The sequence below is a fragment of the Chelmon rostratus genome, chromosome 12, assembly GCF_017976325.1.
Source record: "Chelmon rostratus isolate fCheRos1 chromosome 12, fCheRos1.pri, whole genome shotgun sequence".
In the NCBI taxonomy this organism is placed as follows: Eukaryota; Metazoa; Chordata; class Actinopteri; order Chaetodontiformes; family Chaetodontidae; genus Chelmon; species Chelmon rostratus.
This window is the reverse complement of record NC_055669.1, coordinates 6,710,990-6,735,848: the sequence shown is the minus strand read 5'-3', so window position 1 is coordinate 6,735,848 and position 24,859 is coordinate 6,710,990. Positions and strand designations below refer to the sequence as shown.

At 42.4% G+C, this 24,859-nt stretch overlaps 2 protein-coding genes across 2 annotated transcripts; one reads left to right on the top strand and one right to left on the bottom strand.

The window, feature by feature from the left end:
- Positions 1–546: 546 nt before the first annotated feature.
- Positions 547–5,742, top strand: LOC121614724 (kelch-like protein 40a). Its single transcript, XM_041948751.1, has 6 exons — positions 547–1,807; positions 1,941–2,101; positions 2,641–2,748; positions 2,997–3,182; positions 3,448–3,597; positions 4,771–5,742. The coding sequence occupies exons 1-6, from the start codon at positions 683–685 to the stop codon at positions 4,880–4,882; spliced, it is 1,842 nt and encodes a 613-aa protein (XP_041804685.1). The 5' UTR covers positions 547–682; the 3' UTR covers positions 4,883–5,742.
- On the bottom strand, positions 5,277–23,466 carry LOC121614725 (vasoactive intestinal polypeptide receptor-like). The gene is made up of 13 exons (XM_041948752.1): positions 23,338–23,466; positions 21,733–21,826; positions 20,583–20,696; positions 14,649–14,752; positions 14,439–14,536; positions 12,994–13,123; positions 10,836–10,989; positions 9,668–9,728; positions 8,626–8,692; positions 8,446–8,537; positions 8,128–8,257; positions 7,575–7,616; positions 5,277–7,426 (listed from the first exon to the last, which is right to left on the bottom strand). Exons 1-13 carry the CDS (start codon positions 23,395–23,397, stop codon positions 7,235–7,237), a joined length of 1,338 nt encoding a protein of 445 aa, XP_041804686.1. The 5' UTR covers positions 23,398–23,466; the 3' UTR covers positions 5,277–7,234.
- Positions 23,467–24,859: the final 1,393 nt, after the last annotated feature.

The window sequence follows — 24,859 nt, the reverse complement described above, 5'->3', positions numbered from 1 at the left end:
TTTGAACTGGCATTTTCATCATTTTTTATATTTTGTATAAATGTAAGACAGACACTGGAAGGAACAAGAAGGGGATTTAGAATATATCGCCTGTTTAAAACATGACTTGGTCCTCATTTTTGGTGTAAGGGGAGGTTTATTATGTAACAAGAAAGTGTTCCAGGAACTAGTGTTACCTATACACGGTATATACAGTATGCCCTGCACCTCCACTGATGCACAGCAATGGCTCAGTGACAGTGTGGCCAGTGTATTCACCCTCACTAATTAAGTCATTATTGGATTAGAGAGACAAAAACACCTTGGAAAAAGTGTGTTTAAAGATCAAAGTAATCAGAGCCCATCGGGCTGCCTGGTGAGTTGTTCGGCTGGATTTAACATGCTGTCACCCCCGAGCTTAGTCATTCAGCTGTTTGTGGGGGTCTGTGTGGTACAGGAGGGGATAGGTCCTCTTCCCTGTCCACCAAAATGGATTCCTCAGCTTTGTGAGGGTCCTGACTATAAATACCTCTAACGTACAGAGAGGCTGACAGCCACAGACAGCTGCAGCCACCAGCCAACCAACCAGCAGAGACCATCCACAGCAATCTGAGCAGCCCCGTGAGCGCTGACAGTCCTGCTCTGTTGTGGGGAGTGAGTAGGGTGCCCACGCAACCTAACCAGGACAAGGAGACCGAACAAAATGGCTGCCCTGACTATAGACCCGGTGGAGCAGCCTCGGATGTACCAACAGACTCTGCTTCAGGACGGCCTGTGTGACCTCTTGGAGAATGACAGGTTTGTGGATTGCGTCCTCAAAATTCAGGACAAGGAGTTCCCCTGCCACCGCTTGGTCTTGGCAGCCAGCAGCCCCTTCTTCAAGGCCATGTTCCTGTCTGACCTGGAGGAAAGCAAGAAGCGTGAGATCGTCCTCAAAGACGTGGAGCCAGGTGTTATGGGGATGATCCTGCGCTACTTATACACCTCTGACATTAACCTGTCGGAGCAGAACGTCCAGGATATCTTCATGGTTGCTAACATGTACCAGATCCCCTCCATCTTCTCTGTATGTGTGTCCTACCTCGGAGAGAAGATGGTGCTGGGAAACTGCTTGGCAATCTTCAGGCTAGGACTGCTGTTGGATTGTCCCAGGCTTGCTCTCACTGCTAGGGAGTTCATCTGCGAACGCTACCAGGTTGTCATCAGGGACCCGGACTTCCTGCAGCTGGGCCCGAGCGAGCTGGCCATCATCATCACCTCAGATGCCCTCAACGTTGAGCGGGAGGAGCTGGTGTTTGAATCCCTGATGGACTGGGTGAAACATGACGAGAAAACCCGCGTTAAGGACCTTCCAGAGCTGTTGCACTGCGTCCGTTTCAGGCTCATACCTTTGGATTACTTCAAAGAGAAAGTAGAGCGTCACAATTACCTCCGGTTCAGCCAGGAGATCAAGAAGGACCTGGAACTCGTCAAGGATGCTCACAGAGGGCGCCTCCCAAAGCCCAGCAAGCCCAGCAGTGGTGAGGCAAAAGGGGGAGAGGGAGATGAGGAGGAGGAGGACGATGAGGAGGAAGGGTACCTGCCGGGTATACTCAACAATAACCCACGCTTTGGGATGTTTGAGATGGACCTGATACTTATGATCAGTGACACAGGGACTGTGGCCTATGACCCGATCGGAAATGAATGCTTTGTGGTCTCAGAGTCGACAGAAATCCCCAAGAACCACTGCAGCCTGGTGACCAGTCAGAACCAGGTGTTTGTTGTCGGAGGAATTCTTTACAACGAGGAGGATAAAGACGAACCATTCAGCTCATACTTCCTACAGGTAGCGTTTGAAGGGTGTGAAAAAGTTCCACATCTCATTTGATTATCTCTTCCGGCGAAGCCCAGAGACCGCTTTAAACCTGCACCCACACTATGCTGAATCCTTGTGCCTCTGCTGTTGTTTTCATCCTCAGCTTGACCCAGTGAGTTCAGAATGGTTAGGGATGCCCTCACAACCCAACCCTCGCTGTCTGTTTGGCTTGACTGAAGCTGAAAACTCCATCTTTGTTGTTGGGGGAAAGGAGCTGAAGGAAGGGGAGCACGCGCTGGACTCAGTCATGATCTATGACAGACAGTGAGTGTGGATGCTAAGTTTGATATGGAACTTTATAAGTGACAATGTCAATTTTCTATCCGTTGATAATCTGTCTAAGTGAAAACACTCAGTTATTGCAAGGGATGACATTTCTGGAAATATATCCTTTTGTTTATTAATCAAACCTCCTTTAAGTAAATTCAAATGGTCAGTTATTCCCACTCAATACAATGAAGTAAATCATCCCTCTCACAGTCACATTAAAGACATTACATTTATTTCCATAGACACAGCAAGTGACATCAAACACCACAGGACAAAAATCCTTCATCTCTGTCCTGTGATAACCATGTATCTTTATGAAACACAGCCATGTTGGACAGTGCATTTTTCATTATCCAGCTTATCTGAAAAATTCAAAATCATCACATGGGAAATATGCATTTTTTTTTTATTGAATTCCTGAGCATTACCATTGTTTGTTCCATGAGAATTATTGCTGCACGAGTCTGTAGATTTACCTTTACTATCTATGGGGTCAGTTCATGATAATACGTCCTCTTGTTTTTTGTACACAGGTCATTCAAATGGGGAGAGTCTGACCCTCTGCCTTATGAAGTTTATGGCCATGGAACCATATCACACAAAGGCCTCGTGTACGTCATCGGAGGAAAGTCTCAAAGCAAGTACGTAGTACTCCAAATGGTCTATAACCTGTATGATATTTTACCATTCGATCACACCTCAGGATTCTGTTTCCACAGTGTGGGTCTCAATCAACAGTTATATCAACAGTCTCAATCACATTGTCAACCAAAACCTGAAATTATCATGATTTATCCTTATTTTGCTCTCTTACTCATTATACAACCTCAAACTGTGTACAACATGATGAATCCTCGCGATGAGTAAACTGAACGTGTGTTTTATGCAGGAAATGCATGAGAAGAGTCTGCGTCTACAACCCCACTAAGTTTGAGTGGAAGGACCTGGCTCCTCTGAAGACGGCCCGTTCACTGTTTGGTATCACCGTCCACAAAGACCAGATCTTCGTGGTGACGGGGGTCACAGACGAAGGCCTCACCAGCTCCGTGGAGGTCTATGACATTGCCACCAACAAGTGAGACAACTGTTTTTTTTTTATATGTGCCACTTTATCTCGTTGTTATGAGGTGAAGCATATGTCCACAGTAGTCAAATGACTCATTGAGCGTGAACAGCAGATCATTAGGTCATAAAATAGCACTCATCGTACTGCTGCGGGTATTATACAGTCACATAGCATCTTATTTAACACCGTCATCACTTCACTGTGTGTGTGTGTGTGTGTGTGTGTTTGTGTGTGTGTGTGTGTGTGTGTGGGTTATTGTCCTGTTGTGCTCCAGGTGGTCTGAGTTCACAGAGTTCCCACAGGAGCGCAGCTCTCTCAGTCTGCTCTCGATGGGAGGTTTCCTGTATGCTGTGGGCGGCTTTGCCATGATGCCCAGTGAAACCAGTGAGGAGCCTGTCCCAACAGAGATGACTGACATCTGGAGGTGAGAGCCCCCTTCATTCGATCAATACGCGGGATGAGTCATGACAATGTGTTTCTGAGTTTTATCGCAAGTACAGCCTACAATCAGAATTACACACCTACCACACCTACCCACACGTACCTCCCTGATTTGGGCAGTTGCAATATTTGAAATGAACAAGTCTGAAAACTTGAAAGCGCAGCAAAGAAAGCTCTGATGCCGCAATCAGATGAAGATGAAATATTCATTTCATAGACTTTCATAGACCAAATACACTGACCTTTTTTTAACCTCACAGTAGGAAAAGCACAGGTTTGATTAAAAGCCATGAAGGACAAGTCTGGGGATAATCTCTGCTTTGATAATTGTCAACAAAGAAAGACCAAAACCAACAATTAATTCGTACCATCAAGTATTGCCTGCTGACCAAAGGTTGATATAACTTATTGCTCTGTGCCGGGGAGCGCCGCAGAGGACGTTCCTCTCACACTCACTCAAGCACCAAATGTGTGTCAATCCACAGCTGAAAATAGACCCACTTAATGCACTGTTACTGTAACTACAGTGCCAATCTGTCTCAGGAAATCACTGAGCTGTTGTAGAAAATAAAACATTTTTTTCCTGACCTGTTCTTTAAGATTTACATCTTGAGTGGGAACAAATGGGACTGGACCGAGAGCCGCAGATTATTTGAATTATTGAGAAGTATGGGAAGACGGACTAATGCTTTGTCTTTGCATTTTCATGACATTTGTCGCCAATGACAAAAATATACAACAACACCAGACTTAAAATACGTAATAATGGCTGCATTCCAGTTCCTGGTATTGTGCATGTTGGCTCACTGTCACATCATACTCTGATAACCAAGTGGAACTGAACCATCTTTATTAATGTGCCTTTCCTGCTATGATAAGTCAAATTGTATGCCATGAGAAGGCTCTGCTTCTATATTAAGTTCTAAAATTGAGACTAAAGTGGAGGGAAAAAAACATTGACTCCAAAAATGAATTTCCTGTACTTTCCCGGTCTTTCCCCTCTACAATTATTGTGGAGCAACACCAAAAAGTCCCTTTCATGTGCAATCATTCTCTCTAAATTAAACGGCATTGAGATTGCATTTGTCATTATTATGGATTCTCTTTTACGATGCTATAAGAGCACCAAACACTAACACGTTTCTGTTCCACACAGGTACGATGAGCCAGAGAAGTGCTGGAATGGGATTTTGCGAGAGATTAGCTACGCGGAGGGATCCACTATTCTTCAAGTGCGTCTCAACACTCTGCGTCTCACCAAGTTATAACTGACCTGTCGGTGCCATGAGGTTAATGATGTAACATTAGCATTGAAGTAAATGAGTGTACTCATCACGGACATCAGCCCGAAATTGGCTTGGAGTACAGAAAATTTAATTTGGCCTCTGAAGATGAGAAAGCGTTATGGAATCACATCGTTTTATCTAATGTTCTACAGCAGGGGGAGACAGATACATGCTAAATCTACATGAGGGTAGAGGTGAGCAACATGAGTCAAATGTATTTTATAAAAAGCTAAAATGTTGATTTGTACATCTATTTTCTGTTTTGTTACATTATTTCATGAGTTTTCTTTATTACCTGTTTGCTTTATTTAAAGCAGAAATAAAGATAAGGGTTGATTGTGTTGCTCTAACTGATGAGAGAAGGCCTGTCCACAGTGCAAATGGTTTTATTCATCTTCATCTGACATTTTGTTCAATAACATCTTTACAGCTGATTCCACATACTGTACAGCACACCATATTTACACAAACTTTACAGGCAACAAATACGAGACACTTTATTGACATTATGCAAATAGCATGAGTGTAAACATTGATTTCCAGTTGACACCTGAGCACTGTCAGTCCTCACCACAAACCACATCATAAACCAAATCTCTCGCCGTATTTACAGTTTCACATCATATACAACAGCTGTGTGTGACAATTAGTCTGAGGTACTTTCCATTAGTTACAGTTCAGTTTCAGGTTTATACACACTGGTACCACAAGAAGGGGTATTAAAGTAAACATCAACTCTGACATGACTCCCACATGAAATGTGATACTGTCGCTGTCTGTACATATTCATGTCTGAAAAAGCCATTTTTGAACAGGAGGTGGTTTTAAATGAATGTTTAATAAACAGAGTGACAGAGAGTCACAACCATCATATTGGTGCCATTTAGCTTGATAAATTCTATTATAACAAAGATTAAGACTCTGTAGCCAAGATAGCATCTGTGTGAGACAGTCACAATGATAATGCTAACGTTGATGTTTAGAGTGTGTTCATCTTAGCTTAGCATGTTGGCACGCTAGCATTTGCCAGTTAGCACGAAACACACAGTACAGCTGAGGCTCGTGGGAATGTCTTTAGTTTTAGTCAGAAATCACCTGGACAAATTACATTTTCTACCTGATGATGGCACTAATCTGTCCAAAGTGGTCCAGAGCCATGTCTCTAGCATAGCTAAAAACAGTATGATACACTAACATTTATTTAATATTGACATACAGAATAGAATATAATAGAATACAATACTATAGAACATAAAACTAATAACCAATGCAATAAATGAACTGTCCATGCAATCCAGTTAATGGAAGTGAATCACTGTTGCCACACACAGTATTTACTCACAATGGTTGTGTACAGTGGACTAATAATGGAATACATCTGGTCCATTAGTTGCAGAAATGGTAAAAATGAACGTCTGCTGTGCGACTGTGCACTCGGACAAAACTAAAAGCCTCTGTAATCTCAGATAAATTTCACAAGCGGGAGCGTTAGTGTCTCCTCTGGAATGTTATCTGGCAGTGATTCAGCAGAGTGTATGCCCCATATAAAACTGTCATAGACAGAATAGGGACGTCCAGTATGTTGGGCCTGCTATAGATTCCTCCTCAGTGACTACTGTTCATGAGAGCCTGACAATGTCATTAAGGTTGTTACCAGTGGTCCCCTGAGCAACATGGGCCATTAGGTTAAGTGCTTGGATTCCTCTTGTGTAACACACCCTTTTAATAAACATCTCGCTTCTTATAGGACACAGCCCGTCCCTGGCTCGATCCATCTATTGCCTAACATCAGATGGAAAAGCCTGGCCAAGAGTTCAGTTTCCCTTTAATTCACAGAGTGGTCACGAAGATCTTTCTCCTCCCTGCAGTATTCTGTAGTTTGTCACTTATAACAGACTTCATGGTAATGTTGTTAGTAGCCAGTGTGATCTCAACAAAGCTTTACACTACTGTCCTTTATGTGTGTAAATATCAGATCAGTCAGTGTGGTCAACCTCCAATACCATGACAGTCCCTCCTAATACATTAGAACAGTCTGTGAAAATGTTCTTTGATGTGTTGTTTGGAAATGAATTGTTCGTGCTAAGCTAATGACTAAACCCATTTCCTAAAAGTGGTTTCAGTTGCTTTTCCACCCTGGCAAGAAAAACACGAATCACTTGTCATTTCTGACAGGCAATGGATAAAGTTACAACGAACAAATATTAGTTTCAGTACAAAAATGTCAAATTGACCTTCAAGAACCAATATCAACGGCATTGCAATAGTGTATGTGAGCCAGGAAATCAGCACATCCTGGTAAAAAGAAAGAGGGGAGTTTACTTTAGGTGGTTTTCATATGGCAGAGAGGTGCTCTTGGCACTCAGATGCCCGGTGTGTTGAAGGGCTGCATTTGGTCAACATGGTGATCTGGGTGCTGAAGTTGTTGCCGTTGCTGCCTATGGAGGGCTGCTGGTACTTAGTGTCAGCGCCCAGGAACCTCTGCAGCATCCATCTGCGCCACTTACGCTTAACCTCCGCCTGTACCTGAAGGAGAGGCGACGAGGTAGACAAACAGGATGAAGAGGGGGCGTGAAAAGGGTATGACACACACGAGGGGGAGAGTAAATGAGATTTAGAGACATAAAAGGACAGTAAACATCCTTAAGGGTTGTTTTTGCTTGAATTTACTCACCTCTCCATTCAGGAAACAGTACAAAACTGCAACAACAAAACCCTGAGGAAGAGAGAGAAGCGGATTAAATGAACCGGCCAACAGGAGCTGTTGTTGACGAGGAATGACAGCTCAGCTGGGGAATGAATGATGATGGTAAGATTACGACCAACTTTAGGCTCAGGCAGGAGGTTCATCATGTCGATCTCTGGGAAACATTCCCAGGAGATATCATTCCGAGCTAAAACGGTTATAAATTAAAAAAAACTTTCCATTGCTAGGTTTCCATCATTGCATTTGGCTCTCAGCGTTCACATTCAGTTTAATACTCAGTAAATCAGCAACCTCATTACTCATACACAATTAAACATGTCAGCTAAACAAACCATGAATTTGTTTAATCAGACAAACTGTCTTCACGTCACCAAGCAGTTTTCATGTAACTCTTAGGTAACTTAGGCACATCATATCCCTTCATTCATCAATAAGTAGCGCTGCTTCTGTCTGACATTTAAAAAGCTGTAATGTTGCCGGCAGACTGCCTAACACCTTGCATGAAGTTGTGGGACATTACCTGAAATGATCCCAGAATAAGATCAAACACCATCCTCACTTGTGGGTGGATGTGCTCGGGGATGAAGGCAAAAATGATGTAATTTATTCCAAAGAGAGGTATCAACAGCAGAGTGGATTTAGCCAGTCTCCTACAAAAAGAGGAAAGCGAAAAAGTGAGGCGATGGCTTGTTTTCGCCTTTGTTAAACCTCACAAAAGTGAAGCTATGATTGCTCACCACTAACAGCAGAAAAATGATTTATTTAACATCACCTGATAAGAAATGACTTTAACCCTTTGCTATGATAGAGTTGTTGACATTCTACAATGAAAACCTACGAGTACTGATTGGATTCCTTTCTTCCGATGTTGGGGCAATTCATCTTCTGCAGCAAAATGCGGATTATACAAATGAAGAGGAAGAAGTTCACCTGCCGGCAGATAAAATACAAGTAAGCATGACTGCATTATGCTGAACTGTTTATGAAACGCTGCTCATAGAGAGGCAACGTGACTCACAAGTATGGTGACTAAAATAGGTGTTTTGATGATCCACCACAGACTGTCATCGATTATGTCCCAGCATCTGTCAGAAGACATAAAAGAGTAAATACCGACAAATTCTCACAAAATAAAATAAAGAATTTAAATAAAAACAAACCCTTGAACTGTGCTTAAGAGGCAGAGAGCAGTAACGACAGAAACAGTGAAAACTGGGGAAAAGATTTTCTGTTTTGTGGCTAGTTAGCCAAGTAGTAATACCTTAAATAATTGCCTTAAAATTCTCTTCTCCATTTGAACTCATGAACAAGTATAATAAATTCATTTACAATTTAATATATTTAGATATGTGACTTCAAAGTAGCTTAACCAGACTGAATCACATTCATTCAGAGTCAAAAGGCTGTGGTAGTAACCTACTCTGCAAAGCTAAGCTAGCTATCTTTTAGCAATGCTGGTAGCTGGTATTTTTTTCCCTCCATCGTGATGGTGTTTAGCCACTGCGTCAGTTATGTGAAAAACCATATGGAATTACTAAAATGTAAGGTAAACATTTTTTTTTCAATTACAGGAAACAGTAAACAGTAGGTAAATTTTGCTAGGGCTAACTGTGTGTAGCTCGCTAACTAGCTTAACCTTAACATAGCTCTCTTAGGTTAGCTGTCCTGTAGGTTGCAGAACACAGAGATTATCAGGCCAGAGAGCATTTTCTTTCATTTATAAGACATTAATAATTACTAACACAAACTGTAATTTTTTGTATATATTAAAACACATTTAAAAAATGTGGGTTTTAACACATTTTGGATGCATATGTTGCTAATATGTTAGCTTTGCAGAGCAGAGCAGCCATGAAATGCTCAGCTCTTAATCTCTCTGCTGCAGTTTAACAGTTCCTCCACCTCCACCTCCACTGAGACCAGCTATTAATCATCACACAAACATAGATGCTATTTCATTGATTGAGTAAATGTGTGCATTTATTTACAAATCTACCCATTTTAAATCATCTGAACTGTTGGGTTACTTTCACAGGATTAAAGACAAATGGCTAACTCACCCAGGATCATTTGAGTAAACCTTTGTAATCACCCACGCTGAGATAAAGATGGTTGGAGCCCCTGCAAAGGAGAACATAAACAGAATTTGTCCTAAGTGATTTCAACATTATAAGATAATCTCTTTGTCACAGAGAGAAACTATTAATTATGTCCACTGTTCAAACAAACACCACACAGACGCAACACCACCAAATATGACAGTGAGCCTTCAGCGTGTGTGTACACTGTTAATCTTTTGGATGATTTTATTGCTAAAGCAATATTGCGTTTTTGGTTTGCTTATCATTTTTAACTGGACTCATATGTGCTTTGTGCCAATATTGGCTCATCCTGGGTATCTGCAGGAAAGTCACAGGCTTGTTTCCATTTCCCAGCTGGCAGACACAACATTTCAGGCCTATTTATAGACTTACTTTACTCGGCTGATGGAAAAAAGAACATCAGAAACTTGAAAAAACTGGTCGGCGAATATATGTTTCAAAGAGAAGTAACATTAGAATTTTAGGACCAAAATAAGTGTCTGAAAGACGAAAATATAGACCCAAAATACTTTTGAGATAAAAGCTCTTGAGAGCTCAGCCAAAACTTCTGGATGAATATTAGGCTATATATATAAATGTATACATATATATATATATATTCATAACATCTGCCAAAATTACTGTTGCCAAATGCATCTATCCATTAAAAATATTAAAAGTGCAAGTCTAAAGTGTCCGATCTCTTAGTTTGGGGGGAACTTGATTTTATTCACATATTACATCTGCCCCGGATGCATGAATCTGTTTAATGAGCTTTTTTTCTATAAAGAGCATCAAAAGCAGAACTCTTCAACTCAATTATAACGACAAAAGCAGAGTGGCAGCTGCCTGCTGTGGCTAATCTCCAACTGCCAACAAGGCTCATTCATATGCAGAGGGAAAGGCATCATTCAACTGTGCACGTATAAACCATGCTTATACATTCATTTACATATGATCGTGTATGTTGTGGCTGTTGGAATAAAGACAAAACAGATGTTCAGGTTGCCTGTTGATTGTGTTTTGATGGGCATTTGATGATTTCTGGGTGCCACTTCAGACAAATGGGCGGCTCAAATGCCCTCGCAAATGAGCGTGCATGAGCTATATGTATTCATCAACACATGGTAAAGAGGCTAGCACATACCCCAGCCAATCAGGATGTACCACCAGAAGTACTTCCTCTCAGAGAAGAAGGAAACAGCTAGCAGAGTGTGGAGGTACAGGCCCTCCACCAGCAGCCAGAAGTGACTGGCCATGATGCCATACTGGAAGAAGACCACCACAGCCTTGCAGCCCACCTGCAGCAGAACCAGGATGTTAGTGGCTTAGTGCATTGCCAGTGAATGTAGATAAATGCTGTTTCAAATGATGAAGACATTTTGTCACCAGTGGATGCAGCTATACAGAGAATGATTTTAGTAAATAACTCTAACTAAAATTAGTACTGTTGATCTGTTAGACTTGGACTTTTCACATTAATATGATATAATTAGACAAAAGCCTGCAGGGTTATCTTATGGTTGTGCTGATTATACTAATTATACTGGTAGACTAATTACATCTGCAATCAAAGTGTGTCTGAGATTCATGCTAATTTTATATCGTATTATATAGCCCATCACAGTACCATGGGAAGATATGATTTTTGGTGGCTTAGTAGTAATCCTATGTCGTTTTTTATGGTGCTCTGCAACTGTTATTGAATAGCTTAAAGCAAGACAATGTAACTGTTGGTCACTGGTGTGTAACAGTGGACACTGGGACTGAGGCCACAGGTGACAATCATGGCGGGAGGCTAAACTATAAAATGTATTATAACAGTGAGACAAGAAGAGAATAAAGACAGAAAACAATATCTAGCTTCATTCTGCTACCATTAGCTACTGGTCATATCAGGCCAATAAGGATGTAGAGATAAAACCTCTGAGTGAACTGCTTGTATTGCTTATACTGCTTTTCAGCTGTAAGAGGAAAATTGTGTCTTCCACTGCATCTTGTGTTGTTCTGGGAATTTAGAAGCAGTTATGTAAAACGGATGCTCAAAACTCAAGAAGCTGGCTGACTGGTCAAGCCCCAAAAACACTGGGTCTTCCACTTCCTTTACTACAAATTTATAGCATCCTTCATCAGGCCCTGGAAAGTGTCCACAGTTGTAATGCACACTTTCCCCTACAAATTTGTAGACACAGACCCCAAGCCTGGATAACTCTATGTTAGTTTTTGTTTTTAGTTTTTTTTTGCTGACTCAGAAAAACCTTCCACCAAATCTACAAAGACGTTATAAAGAGCCAAAATCCTGACATGACTTTGTCAGCTACTAAAAACAAAATAGTGAATAAATAAATGAAAAAAAATTAAAAAAATTACCATCCATGTCTACACAACATGAATGGACTACGCAAATTGAAGTTTTGTTCCAGGACTAGATTTTATTCATCTACTCTGTGATTTTGAATGTGTTTTTCTCCGGTTTGACTTGGCTCTCCATACAAGAATTTCCACATTTCCACCAGCTGAGTAGAGCTCTTCATGAAGAGTAAACTGATCACGATGTGTTAAATGAAATCCTCTTTAATATGATGTTTTCTACACTTTTTTTTAAATGCTGCGTTTAGAAACAGTTGAGAGGGTTAGCAGCTGTGTTTGGAGGAGGAAATACCAGCCTCAGCCATTAACAATCAGCACTTAGGGATAGTGAAGCAGGTGATTTACACACTGCTCATCTAATCCTCTCTGGTGATGAAGCAGTGGATTCAGCTGGAGCGAGATCTGAGACACTGAAGTTGGTGACTTGATCAGTCAAATAATTTTAAAATAGCCTCAGTATATGACACCTTAACCAATACCGTAGCTTATTTAACTCCTTATCTTAACAGTTTTTCATGTTTCTATGGTCATGCTGTCAAGACAAAGCCATTAAAACTAGATATCAAAACTCTGTACATGATTTATTGACAAAGGTCTCCGTATTTCAGGCTTAATGTTCAGCAAACAGGAACTCTCACAACATCCTGCTGGACAGATGAATGAGGAAACATCGTTTCAGGAGTGGAAGGGACTTGGCAAACACTGCTACACCCAAAGGCACTTGAGCGCTCGCACGTTAAGTAAACTCCGAGACAAAGCGTTGAAGTCAGTAAAAGTCTGAGTGAGCAATTAAATGGATGCTGTTTGCTTCAGTTAAGGAAGAAGCTGCTGCTGGTGCATCAGACCAGACTTTTGATCATGCAGGGAAGAAAATTATGATAAAAAGTCGGGCGAGCGGGGAGCCGCTGGGAGCGCCGAGTGTGCAGCGTACTCACAGATGACTGGCAATTGTCTGTCTCCCCGACATCATACAGAACCACATCCTTGATGAAAACCGCCACAGCTTTCAGTATGAAAGACAAAAACAGATGCATGTGGATGTAGTTTCTCGTGCAGTGCAGCTTCCTGTAACAGCAGACAAATAAACTGTTTAAATCAAGAAGGAAAAGCAATAATTAAGCATGATTCTCTCAACGAATTAATCTGATTTAGTGCTTTAAACGAAGAGTTAACTTGACCCATCCTGAGAGTTATCTGATAAAGTGTGTGTTTTTGGCACCAAAGCATGCAATCAGAATAAATATGAGGAAAAAATTCACCAGAAACTTCACCGACTCAATTTACGGGGGCAAACATTCACAGAAGGAATGTGTTTTAGCGAAGGAGCGGTATCATGGTAAGCACTTACATGGCCATGGCCATTGCCTCGTTATGCACTCCTACTGAGCTGTACTGTGCTGCTATCTAAATGCCAAGCTATACACAGACCCTTCAACTGTCAAGAAAAACTATGTGTATGTTTAATACCTTATACAAATGTAGTTTTCCAGTGAAACATACTATATTTTGATCAGGCAGAAAAAAAATGTGAAAAAACCCTGACTTTCAGCACAGAGGTAAACAGGAACAAATCAGGGGTTTGCAGAGAAAATGTCGCCAATGTAAATTCTCTCTTCTGGGTGTTCTCAAACAAATGCCTTCCCGGTGAGGTTATGATTGGGGGTGAATTGTGTAACCAATCAGGCGAGTCATCCCAGCAGGACGGGTGCGATGACACACAGCATCGACCAGCTGCCTGAACATGGCGTCTGCAGCCGAACATAAACACGAAATGCTTTTCACATCCTGTGTCTCTGCTCGAGAGTCCAAACCATTGGCATTTCATAAGCCGGAGGAGTAAACACGTCTCTTGTTGTTTAGCCCGTAACACACAAACACACTCCAACTGCAAACACGCCCAACTGAACAGACTGCTTTGTTTATTAGAAGCCACACACGCTAGCCACTTAAACTTATTCTAATGATTGGTGCAGTGTTGTGTCAACATGCACACACACACATACAAACACACACACACACACACACACACACATACACACACGCACACACACACACTTTTTCTCTGCAACCCCAGGGATGAAGGTCAACTGGGAACAGCTGTGAACAGCAGCCCGTAAGTGGTGACTTTATGGCTGCATGCAGCTGACCCCTTTGTTTGAGAAATGTTGGGACATTTCGTGTCGAATTTGGACGTCCTGTCCCGCAAATTCTGGCAGCGTCACATTACTGTGTGAAAAACACAGTAAAACCTCTAGAAAATGCAGGAAGTGCGATGGGAAATTGGAAAATGGACAGGGTTTTATCGCTCTAAATGATGGAAAAAGGTCTTTGATTCTCTTTATGCAGAGACGTTAAGTAGCATTTTGATGGATCTCCTTACCGAAAGAGACACAGTATGATGATGGCAATCGTCAGAGAAATGAGCGACACGCTGTGACCGATGGTGTAACCCACTTTGATGGCGTCGAAGAATTCTCCCTGCAAAAACACATTCAGTTACACTTGCTTAAAACAGTTCAGCTGGCACTGACCATAAACCCCCAGCAGCAGCAACCTGGGCTGGAGGGGTTTCATAGCCTGGTTGCCATACCGTATCATCCATGGTGTTGTTGGGATTGTATCCACAGTCCATTATGTAGGAGTCTATGCTGATTGTAGTCCAGCCATCCTCAGTGCAGGTCTTTGACAAGTTACCTAATGAGCATGGGGACACAGGGAATATTCATTACTCTTGCAAGAACAAAACAAATTACTGTGACAGATTCAATGTGTTTCAATTATAAGTAATGTGTTTTAATATTGTGTGTGTTGGGGGGAGGTAGCAGGGTGTATGAGCCACAAGGCAAACTAGGCAAACTACATTTAGTCACACTTAATTATGTCACACTGAGATGTGTGTATATGTCTCTCTGGAATACTCTCAAATACTAAAAGGAAATAGAAGAATGACTGAAGGGGATCAGTCGTCCCACTGGCTCAGAGATGCCGGGACAGTTCCCATGTGTATTTGCCTCCATCTGCTTCTTAATTACTCTCAGGCTGAACCAAGACACCAGGAGGCCAACAGTCAAGCAGAGAGATATATTTACTGTGGCCTGCCCATGGGGGTAGAAGTGAAAGGTCCAAATGCATTAGACTGACCATAAAGAGAGGAGAGGGCAATGCATCTGGGAAATACAGTACAGTGCAGTACAGTGCAGTACAGTACAGTGCAGTACAGTACAGTGCAGTACAGTACAGTACAGTGCAGTACAGTACAGTACAGTACAGTGCAGTGCAGTGCAGTACAGTACAGAACAGTACAGAGCAGTATAGTACACTGCAGTACAGTGCAGTGCAGTGCAGTACAGTACAGTACAGAGCAGGGTACAGAACAAAGAGAGAAACACTGTTTAATAATCTGGGGATATTAGCTCCCTGGATTAAATCTCAGGGTCAAAACTCTTGGTATAATCGTAGATTCAAACCTGTATTTTACTTGATTTTATGCATTCTATGTACTACATTTTTAACTTGATTTTATTACTATTATTCAGTTGTAGTAGTTTTATTTTACATTTTATGTTATGCATTATCTTTATTTTCATCCTTTTCTCTCTTATTTTTACTATTATTATCAAGTGGGTTTTATCCTCCATTTTATTGTACATTCATTTTCTCTACGGGTTTTTATGTTCATTCTATGTCTTTTTATGTGAATTTCTTGTATTACACAAATAAGTTTATCATCATTAGTATTACAGCTCAAAAGAGTAGAGTTCTGCAGAGTACAGCACAATATGGTGCAGATCAATAGAGTAGAGCTCAGTAGAGTAGAGACTCTAGAGCAGGTAAACGAGAGATCAGCAGAGTAGAGCTCTGTAGAGGAAAGTAGACTACAGCTCAGTGGAGTAGAGCTCTGAAGAGTAGAGCACAGTAGAGCAGACTCCCTGTAAAGACATTAGACTAGAGGTCAGGAGAGTATTAGCTGAGTTAAGTTCAACAGTCTAGAGCGCAGTAGAGTAGAGCTCTGAGACCTCAGTTCAGTACAGCAGAGCTCTGTGCCATACAGGCTCAAGATCAGCGGAGTAGAGGAAAAATGGTACAGATTGAATGAATGAAAAAAAAAAAGTGAATGGAATTATATATTCATGTGTTGTCTGGCGCCCTCCTTTGCATTAAATATACAGCTCCATCTCAGTAAAGGATAGCTGCACAATAAGTACATTTTACAAAAAACAAAACAAAACATCATCTATGGAAGCACTATTTATGATGTGCAATATGTTTAAAGAACTGGATAGAGTAGATTTTCAGAGCGCTATTTAAGTTAATGTGCATCACTTAGCCAATTGAAATATACTTGATATTATGGTTATAGGTTTTCTCTCCCAATTTTTCCTGTATGTCTCAAATCTGTAGCAAAGGCCCAATAAAGGTCTGAAGATGAAATGGACTGGAGTTATTTACGGTAATACACACTGTGCATATCAAGATGTCAAGAAAGGATGTCAAGAAAAAGCACTTTAACTTCAGATCATATAACTTTCTTTAAAAGTGCTACATGTACTGATGATGGGCAAAATGTAGAGCTAGAATAGAATAGAAGTTTTTAGCACAACAGAAATGAAAGGCATCAGTGTTCAGATTTGGACGCTCGTCATTCATTAGGTTTAAAACCCCTCTTACAACATTCATGAGCCATATCTAATCCTGTAACCAGCAGTGAGAAGCACAGACTGACATCTCTGTCATTTTGCTGTTATTGTGTAATATTTATTTGTCGCTTTTCCTAATCTCCTGTCCTTTCAACAAAGAAAGAAAGCTGCGTGTGTTGGCGACAAATTAATGCTTGCACTGAATGCTGCTGTAGAAATCTAAATGTAGGACATTCCTCACATTTCCCAACCGTATCGCTCCACTATCAAATCAAGACCGAGTTGGGAAATGACCAACAATCCGAAGTCTTAGAATGTATTTGGCATTAATATACGGTCGGCTCACAAATACCTGAGTGGCGTATTGCAGAGAAGACGGAGGCTTAGCTTCCTCAAACAACATGACAAGACACAAAGGGGATGATAAGCCCCTGCTGTTTCAGCCCATGCCACCACTGGATTTGGCTTGTTTGAGGGATTGCCAGAAGAATGCTTTCATCATCCCCCAAAACATGACTGCAAGGATTTTCAGTGTCATGCAAAACAACGAAGAGAGCTCAAACGAGTTAATCATCCCATCAGTGTTTTAATGTTGAGGCTTCTTTTTTATCTTGGCTTTTCTGTAGATGTTGTACAGTCAAACGCTTTTATCCTTCCTAATTATACCGTGGAGGAAGATTCGCATTAGCACGAAACGTTTAGCGTCAGCTCGGCTGAATACGATGGCTTGCAGGTGAAACCGCTGACAGACAGGCACTATGTCACTCGGAACTTGCAGAGCGGGTGAGTTGCCGTGTTATTGAAAGAGATGAATGACTGTGTTTGTGTTAGATCTACTAAGTAAAGAGTTCATGAGAATGGCAAACTCTGTCTCAACCAAATTTATGACATGGCCCTGAATCTCTTTGGCGCCGTGTTTCGTAATGCTTCTAAAAGAATGGCTCGGGATGTGTCAATAATTTGGGTCCTTCGCAGTTCACTGACAGTGAATACCTTTGACGGGAAGATAAATTTGCATTTTTGGTGCCGTAGCACATTCACAAAAAGGACAAGTTCTTGAAAAATATGCATATTTCTGTGACGTCATAAGGTTCTGAAACCTTTTCAAAATGAACTGAATATACTGATAAACGTACAGCGGCCAAGCTGCGCCAACACTGTGGTTTTTCTTAGTTCCTATAATGCTCATATTTGTAAATAAATGTTCTCAACTGACTGCATGTTATCACAGACCATTCATCATCCCTTAAACACACAGTATGTGATTTCAGCCTCTAGGGGTCTCTCAGTCAAAACATCGGGTGTGGGATCATGGGAGTTGTTGTCTTCACCATTAAACAACCGCCATTGCTCATGAAAATCTCTGTCCACAGACGAGGTCATGTATCATACAGAGCAAGTCATTTTTAGTCATTTAAAAGCAGAAATGTTCAACATCATACCTTTGATTAACCCATTTTGCATGATCCAGAGCAGTTTAACCAGCAGAGACCTGCACTGACCTGTTGATTTACTGCATAATTGATATCATGCACATCAGTGCAGCACAGGTCACTTATAATTCTGTCTCTTTCTTTTAAGGGCCCTTCGTTTTCAGACTGGTCCCTGCACGGTGGTGGCCTGTTGATCTTGTAAGCCTTTGACAATCCAGTGAAATATAGCTCTTTTGCCTCCAATCCTGCAAACTGGTGATTCCTCATCTGCCCCCTCTCTTTTCCCTGGAGTGCTCTACCCCTCTCAGGTCACACATCTCCCATCTGGGTCACATCACAGCTTCCCAGAAAACCCTTCTCCTCTACGCGGAGCCTTCACATGCTAATGATTAATCATTGGTTGGAGCCACTCTCGTGTCCTGAATATGATGGGGAAAATACTGGTTCGATTACAGGGGCAGAAACCCCACCAAGATGTCACTCCGGTTTGTAAAACCACTGACATGTAAGAATCTGTAACTTGACACTTTTTAAAATTATAGCAAAGGTCATGCAACATCTGTGGGCTGAGTTTGTTTATATGCAGTGAACATGTCCCCAACATATCAGGTGTCATACACATGATCCAAAACAGGCCCAATCTGACAGAGAGTTTTCAATAGCAGATCATGTGAGATGCAATGTAGAAGAGGTGGGTAAACATCTTTATGCACAAAACCAAGATCAACTGACTTTAGCCACTTGGAAGCAAAGCAGCAAAATAGCTATATGCTTATGCTAAATAACTGTGATTGCCATTTGGTGCTGGGCAGGTAGCGCAGACTTGGTTTATCAGAGCTTTTCTGCTGGAGAAAGCTGCCAGCTGCGTTTTGAAACAGGGCTCATGAGGTGAGAGTTTGTGGAGTAAGTAAGTACAGCTCATCAACCAGAGTTCCTACATGCTAATTTCAAGCAGCATCCACTCCAATGAAGATAATTTTCTTAAGGCTCCAAGTTGAAATTGAGGTCTCTCTGCCAGCCGAATACAAATAAACAACTTCATCAACCCGGTGTGGTACAGTAATTAATGGCAAATGGAGATATACGGGAAAGTCACCGGGGAACTACTGTACAAACACACAGCAATTCAGCCAATAAATTCTCCCGAGACTGCTTTCCTTTTCTCACCATAATTACTAACCTGCGAGGCTTCTCATAGATCAAAGGAGGAAAAATAAACCGAACGTGTCTTTGATGGGTGGATGATGGTTTTTGTGACCCGGCTGTGCCATGTGTTCTGAGTTTTACTGCGTTCTTTGAGAAAGACGTCACATGTCAGGAAAGACAGGAAAAGCAGGTGATCAAGGGCCGGAGTGACTTCATTAGTCAGCCGCTAGGATGCTCGGTGTACTTCATGATTCCTGTTTCTGGTGTCAAATAACAAGCGTGATGATCGTGACGATGACTCAACAGCAGGGGATGTTTGGAACAGCGGTAAGAACAATGAGAAGACAAAGAAGACTGAAAAGTATCTTTACATGTTTAATCCTGTGTACAGAGCAAATCTGTCACACTCATCAGCTTTAAACAAGAAATATTTACATTGTTATGTCTCAAGGCTGTGTGCTTTAGGTTTGACAGGGGATCAGGTAGATATGCATCATTATTATCATTATCTGCTTGTCCCTGAATAAGGGAGAAACAGGTTCATTAAAGATACACCAAGTGATCTGCAATAAATGATTCCATTCCTCCAATTCAGGAGAGCGGGGACAAATCAGACCCCAGTACCTACCCTGGCATCTGTGTCAGCAGCTGTCTAGGAAAATCACTCTGTAGTATTTTATATTGCTGCTCACATGGCGCCTCTCCCTCCTAGACAGAGAGGTAAAGTCTCTGTTTTATGCTGATGACCTTGTTCTGCTGTCTCCTACTGAACAGGGACTAAAGCAACAGCTGGAACTACTGGCATCACTGGGCCCTGGCAGGCAACATGACGAAAACTTATATCACGATTCTTCAAAAACGCCCGATGTCAGGAAAATAACTCCAGTTTACCAAAAAATAATCATATCACTGAACATAGTATGAGTTTTACCAACCTAGGTGGATCCACCACCGCATCTGTGTGCCAGTGAAGCATTCTGAATTGAATTGAATTGATTTTCTGGTGGCAACACAAACAAGCCACAAACACAACACTGGCATACTATCAGCTTACAAAGTTACAAACTTTTCAGCAAACCATTCAACAGCCAGTCCAGACACAGAGCAACGCTCCATCATTCACTGAGGGAAGTATCTGGCTCTTCAGCAGCTAAATCCTGCGCTGTGTTCACCGGCTACAGTGGTTCTAACTTTGTGTGCCATCTGTCAAATTTTTGCGAGTTTTTGTGGTGACCTGATGAGAGCGGTGAAGCAGAACAGAGCAGCGCAGACACATACAGAACATTTTGAGCAAAACTTGATTCTTACGTGTAGGAACATCCCCTGAGAAGTAGAAAAGATATTTGGGGCAAGGGATGGTGACCACCTCTCCGACATTGGCACTGGGCCAGCAGGTGATCTTGTCCCACGTCCCGCTGCAGCCTGACCGGAGCAGAGCGGCAGAGACAGGCCAAAGAAAGGCACGTCAAACATGAAAACACCACATGCACCAAGATAACAACCAAGAAAACAACTTTTTTTTTTTACAGTATGTGTACTGAGGTGACTCCAGTGACAAACAGCAACCTGCTCCAAGTGAAGGCTGAGCACTGGGGTTCCCATGGCAGCCAAAACATGGCAGCTCAAGTCAGCTGTTGTTACAGCCCCGGGTCCATAACGGCAGATGACCTGAGGTAACACGCCGCCACCATGACTAATAAAACAGCTCCCCGTCCTTCATTACACACTGTGATTTCAATGCAACAGATGACTGAGACAGTTTGAATCTGGTCACAGCACTTTTAAATTCACACCTGCTCGCCTCTTCATCACTATGAAACATCAGCTTAGCAGGTGCTATTTGCATCATCGCCCTGAGGATTTGGCCGCAAATGAGTTTGATGGAATCTATAGGAAGCCGAATCGTATCTAGATTAAAAAGATAATGAGTGTTTAATGACTTCCTCGTTTTGTGAAAGTAAGCAGAGTCTTGTGATGCCTGCAGTCAGGATCATTGAGGTTTTGGTTACACACAGAGGTAACAGAGGCTCAATGAAGCAAAGTGATCTCTCTATAGAATGCAATTATGCAGCATGTAATTCCAGCTTCATCAACAATAAACTGAAACAACAAATCAGCTAACTGAGTTTCATTATTGCACACACACTGTTGCATTTTTCTTAACAGTGTTTCATGAAAGGGGGAGGGTAAAACTTGATCAGAGAGAAAGTTTACTTAGAAATTAGCCGAGGCACATGTGACAGGGGACTGGCATTAGGTGGAAAACTGTGCTCAACCACGCAGGGCGTGATGTAAAGCCAGAGGGGAGGTTTGAACAGCTTTTGTTGTCTCAAGAGCCTGTTGTGTCACTTTCATCACCTACGTCTGGATTAAGCAAATTAGGATACAACAAAAGGACCTTGCAGGGTAAAATAAAGTTAGACACACACACTCAAAAATAAAAATAAAAACTACGTACCTGTAGTTTTGTTTTCCATCTGAGCCTCACACGTGTTCCTCTCCTTGTCTAATTCCCTCACCATGTCACACATCTGATTCTGCACTGAAAACACCTGTGAAGAGAACATTTCACACACGGTTTCTACGCATCTCTTCAGGGCACAGTGGGTCAGATCATCTGTCTGTTGGTGAAGCGTAGAGGACTGCGTGAGCTCGTCTGCCTGTGCTCTCTCAACAACGCCTCACGTCTCAAGGCAAACACATCTATTGTCTGAAATGAGCTGACCTGGGCTCCCATTAATCTCTCTGCCCGACACATGTGGCAGACTGTGATTCCATCGTCATATTCCTTAGATTTGCATGTGCGTGTTTTGAATCTTCAGCCATGAATTGGTTGGACATGAAGCTGGGCCCTTGAGTGTTTACCACCATAGAATATAGGCCTACAGAGCCTCTGCAGGACAGCAAGATTTATTGCTGTTACTTAGGTGGATGAGTCTCCGCTCTGTGGGCATTAATCAGACTGGTAGTATGTGGCTATTGTTAGCCACAAAATGAGCCCATATGACTCCAGCTTCTCCCCACACACAAGGTGACTCCCTCATTTAGGCTCTGATTTATCTCACTCCTCAGGCTATGCAGCACGCCCTCTGTTACTTCACCCACGGTGCACCTCTGGACTATGATTGAAGAAGATGTTGTCAGTGATGGCTCAGCGCTGCCTTGAGCTAAAATGTAAGTTGGAGAAAACTTCCCACACCCCATCATCACGATCATGATTGTGATCATGAGCATCTCTTTAACCGTTTTGAACTTTTACCAGCAGTAACGACGCTCCCCGTCTTTTCTTCTGCTTGATTTCCAACGCAGGGGCGCTGAAACAGTCTGTGAGAGTGTACAAATGCAGATATAAAAGCCAGCATGCTATTCTGAGGGCTCTGACCTCCAGCTGAATTCCAGCATGAATCATACATGCCTCTCTGCAGGAGACAGTTACGGATGAGGACGCTGGAGACCAGAGAGTACAGAGACAGACAAAGGAGGCCAGTGCCATGGTGTCCTTTTGAGAGCGCCATGGTATGACTTCTCCTCGTACTTCACCTTTACCTCAGTCATGGAAAGAGGTCAGCTCGGACATAAAGACGCATTAATGCCCCAGACAGGCAATCACAGCCTGGCCCACTGTTTTCTTTGGCTGCTAAATGTCATTTAAAAAGATGCAGGTTTTGCCAGTGGAATTGATGGTGAATTGTGTGTTACTGACACCCAAAGCAAAGGTTGAATCTGGAGGAGACTGGTGTGGTGATGATGGGAGAGGAAGTCATTCTTGATTATTATTATTTTTTTTAAGTTGTAAGTTTAAATATTATTCGTCCTAACCCTAACCCTAATCCTCACACCCCTCCACACTTGTTGACCAGTCGATGGATCAAGCTTTGGTGCGCCCTGCATCCAAAACTGCCTCATGTGAGCACCAGTGCGCACCATCTGATCTCTGCAGCCAACGCTCTGCTTCAAAGACCTGCGTGGTCATCCCCGCATGGCCAAAGTAGGCGATTAGGGGACGCACACCTCAAAACGAGCCCAAGTTCGAGTCATGAGAAAAGTGTTGAAATATACTCACGGGTTCCAGCAACACGCAGGAGAGGAGGATGAAAATGCTCTTTGAGACTTCCAGCAACATATCCTTCAGAGCAGCTGATCGGTCCAGAGGAATGAATAGATTGTAGGTAGAAATGAGGTAAACGAGCTGAACGTGTAGTGATAACGCGCAGGTCTGTCCGGGGCCACCGTGCCTCTGTGCGTTCTTGCGCTCTGAGTGGAGAGAAATGCTCGTCAGAAATCCTCCTCCCTCCTCCTCCTCCTCCTCCTCTCTCGGGCTTTACCTTGAACAACCAACAACTAACCAATGACAGATCATCCGAGCACGTCAGTAGACGAGGGCGTTCACACGTAGCCGCGAACCAAGAAGGAAACTGTGTCCGCGAAGTCAAGTAAAAACACGACCGGCCCTTTGTGTCATTTCGCATGGGCCATTTGTGATAAGCCAAAAATGTTATCATGTCATAAAACTGTATTGTAACACCGTCTATTTATTTTGTAACTGTGGCTGCAGTGTTTCATCACAGCTACAACCTGCATTTACTCTTTGTTTGCAGAGGAGGCTGCAGAAAACAGGCTGCTCTCCTGCGGAAAAAAGGCCAGAGGTGGAAAGTAACTGAGTACATTTACTCAAGTACTTGTAGTAACCTGTGCATTCTCATCTAATACTACTTACTCTACAGTTCAGGGCCAAATATTGTACTTTTTCCTGCAGTGCATTTATCTGACAGCTTTAGTTAAAGATTAATGATTTATATAAAATATATGATAGTCATAGTTAAAGATTAAACCAGTAGTTTCCAGCTGTTTAGTGCGGACAGATGAGTCGCTGGCCACTCCACCAAAGAGACACTTCCCCTCTAAACGTTTAAGCTGTTTGAGGCCCAATCATTCAACATTCAGACCATATACAGGAGACATTCAGGTGTGTGTGTGTTAAACGCAGTAAAAATCAGTCTCTCTCAGTTGCTTCTCAGATATGGAGCTGGGCACAGCTGACACACTGCTCTCAGATAAGATAATGCTCCTGTGAACGCTCGGAGAACGATGCACAGGCTATGTGAAGTGATTGCAACAAACTCTGGAGGGCGTGAAGCTCATATTTAATCAAAGGTGCATGCCGGACGATGCAGGAGAAAAACAAGCAGTGTGTGCCTGCTCGTCTCTGGTCAGATGGTCGCTCTGTCATCACGCACTCGTGCATCAGTGTGCATAGCGTGGAGAGATGAGGGCCATGTTGTTTACTTCCAACCATGAGGAACACAAGTTACCGATAACAATGCACAGACCCCATCCTTGTTTCTCATGCTCTGACTCCTCCGGTGGCACCATGTGCCTCGCCTTATGTTCTGCTGGTCTGGTTTTTACTATCAGTGGGTGACTCACGGGGGATTATGAACGCCTTGATGGATGTCAGAACAGCCTTCCTCTGGGATAAAAGTCAAATGTTTGGGCTTTTGAGTTCTGCTGGATTGATCATGTGGAGTTACAGGACAGAAAAGCTCCTCTCCAACCTTTGTTTCTTGTGCTCAAACTTAACCGTG

What these genes read in the sequence shown, in the direction of transcription:
- LOC121614724 (XM_041948751.1), top strand. Translation starts at nt 683, where the DNA reads ATGGCTGCCCTGACTATAGACCCGGTGGAGCAGCCTCGGATGTACCAA. An exon ending in TCAGCTCATACTTCCTACAG is followed by an intron (nt 1,808 to 1,940) that starts GTAGCGTTTGAA and finishes TTTCATCCTCAG; the next exon opens with CTTGACCCAGTGAGTTCAGA. An exon ending in GAGATGACTGACATCTGGAG is followed by an intron (nt 3,598 to 4,770) that starts GTGAGAGCCCCC and finishes TGTTCCACACAG; the next exon opens with GTACGATGAGCCAGAGAAGT.
- LOC121614725 (XM_041948752.1), bottom strand. Translation starts at nt 23,397, where the DNA reads ATGTTGCTGGAAGTCTCAAAGAGCATTTTCATCCTCCTCTCCTGCGTG. An exon ending in CTCAGGGGATGTTCCTACAC is followed by an intron (nt 14,753 to 20,582) that starts GTAAGAATCAAG and finishes CATGCTCATTAG; the next exon opens with GTAACTTGTCAAAGACCTGC. An exon ending in GTTTACTCAAATGATCCTGG is followed by an intron (nt 8,693 to 9,667) that starts GTGAGTTAGCCA and finishes GTCTTCTGACAG; the next exon opens with ATGCTGGGACATAATCGATG.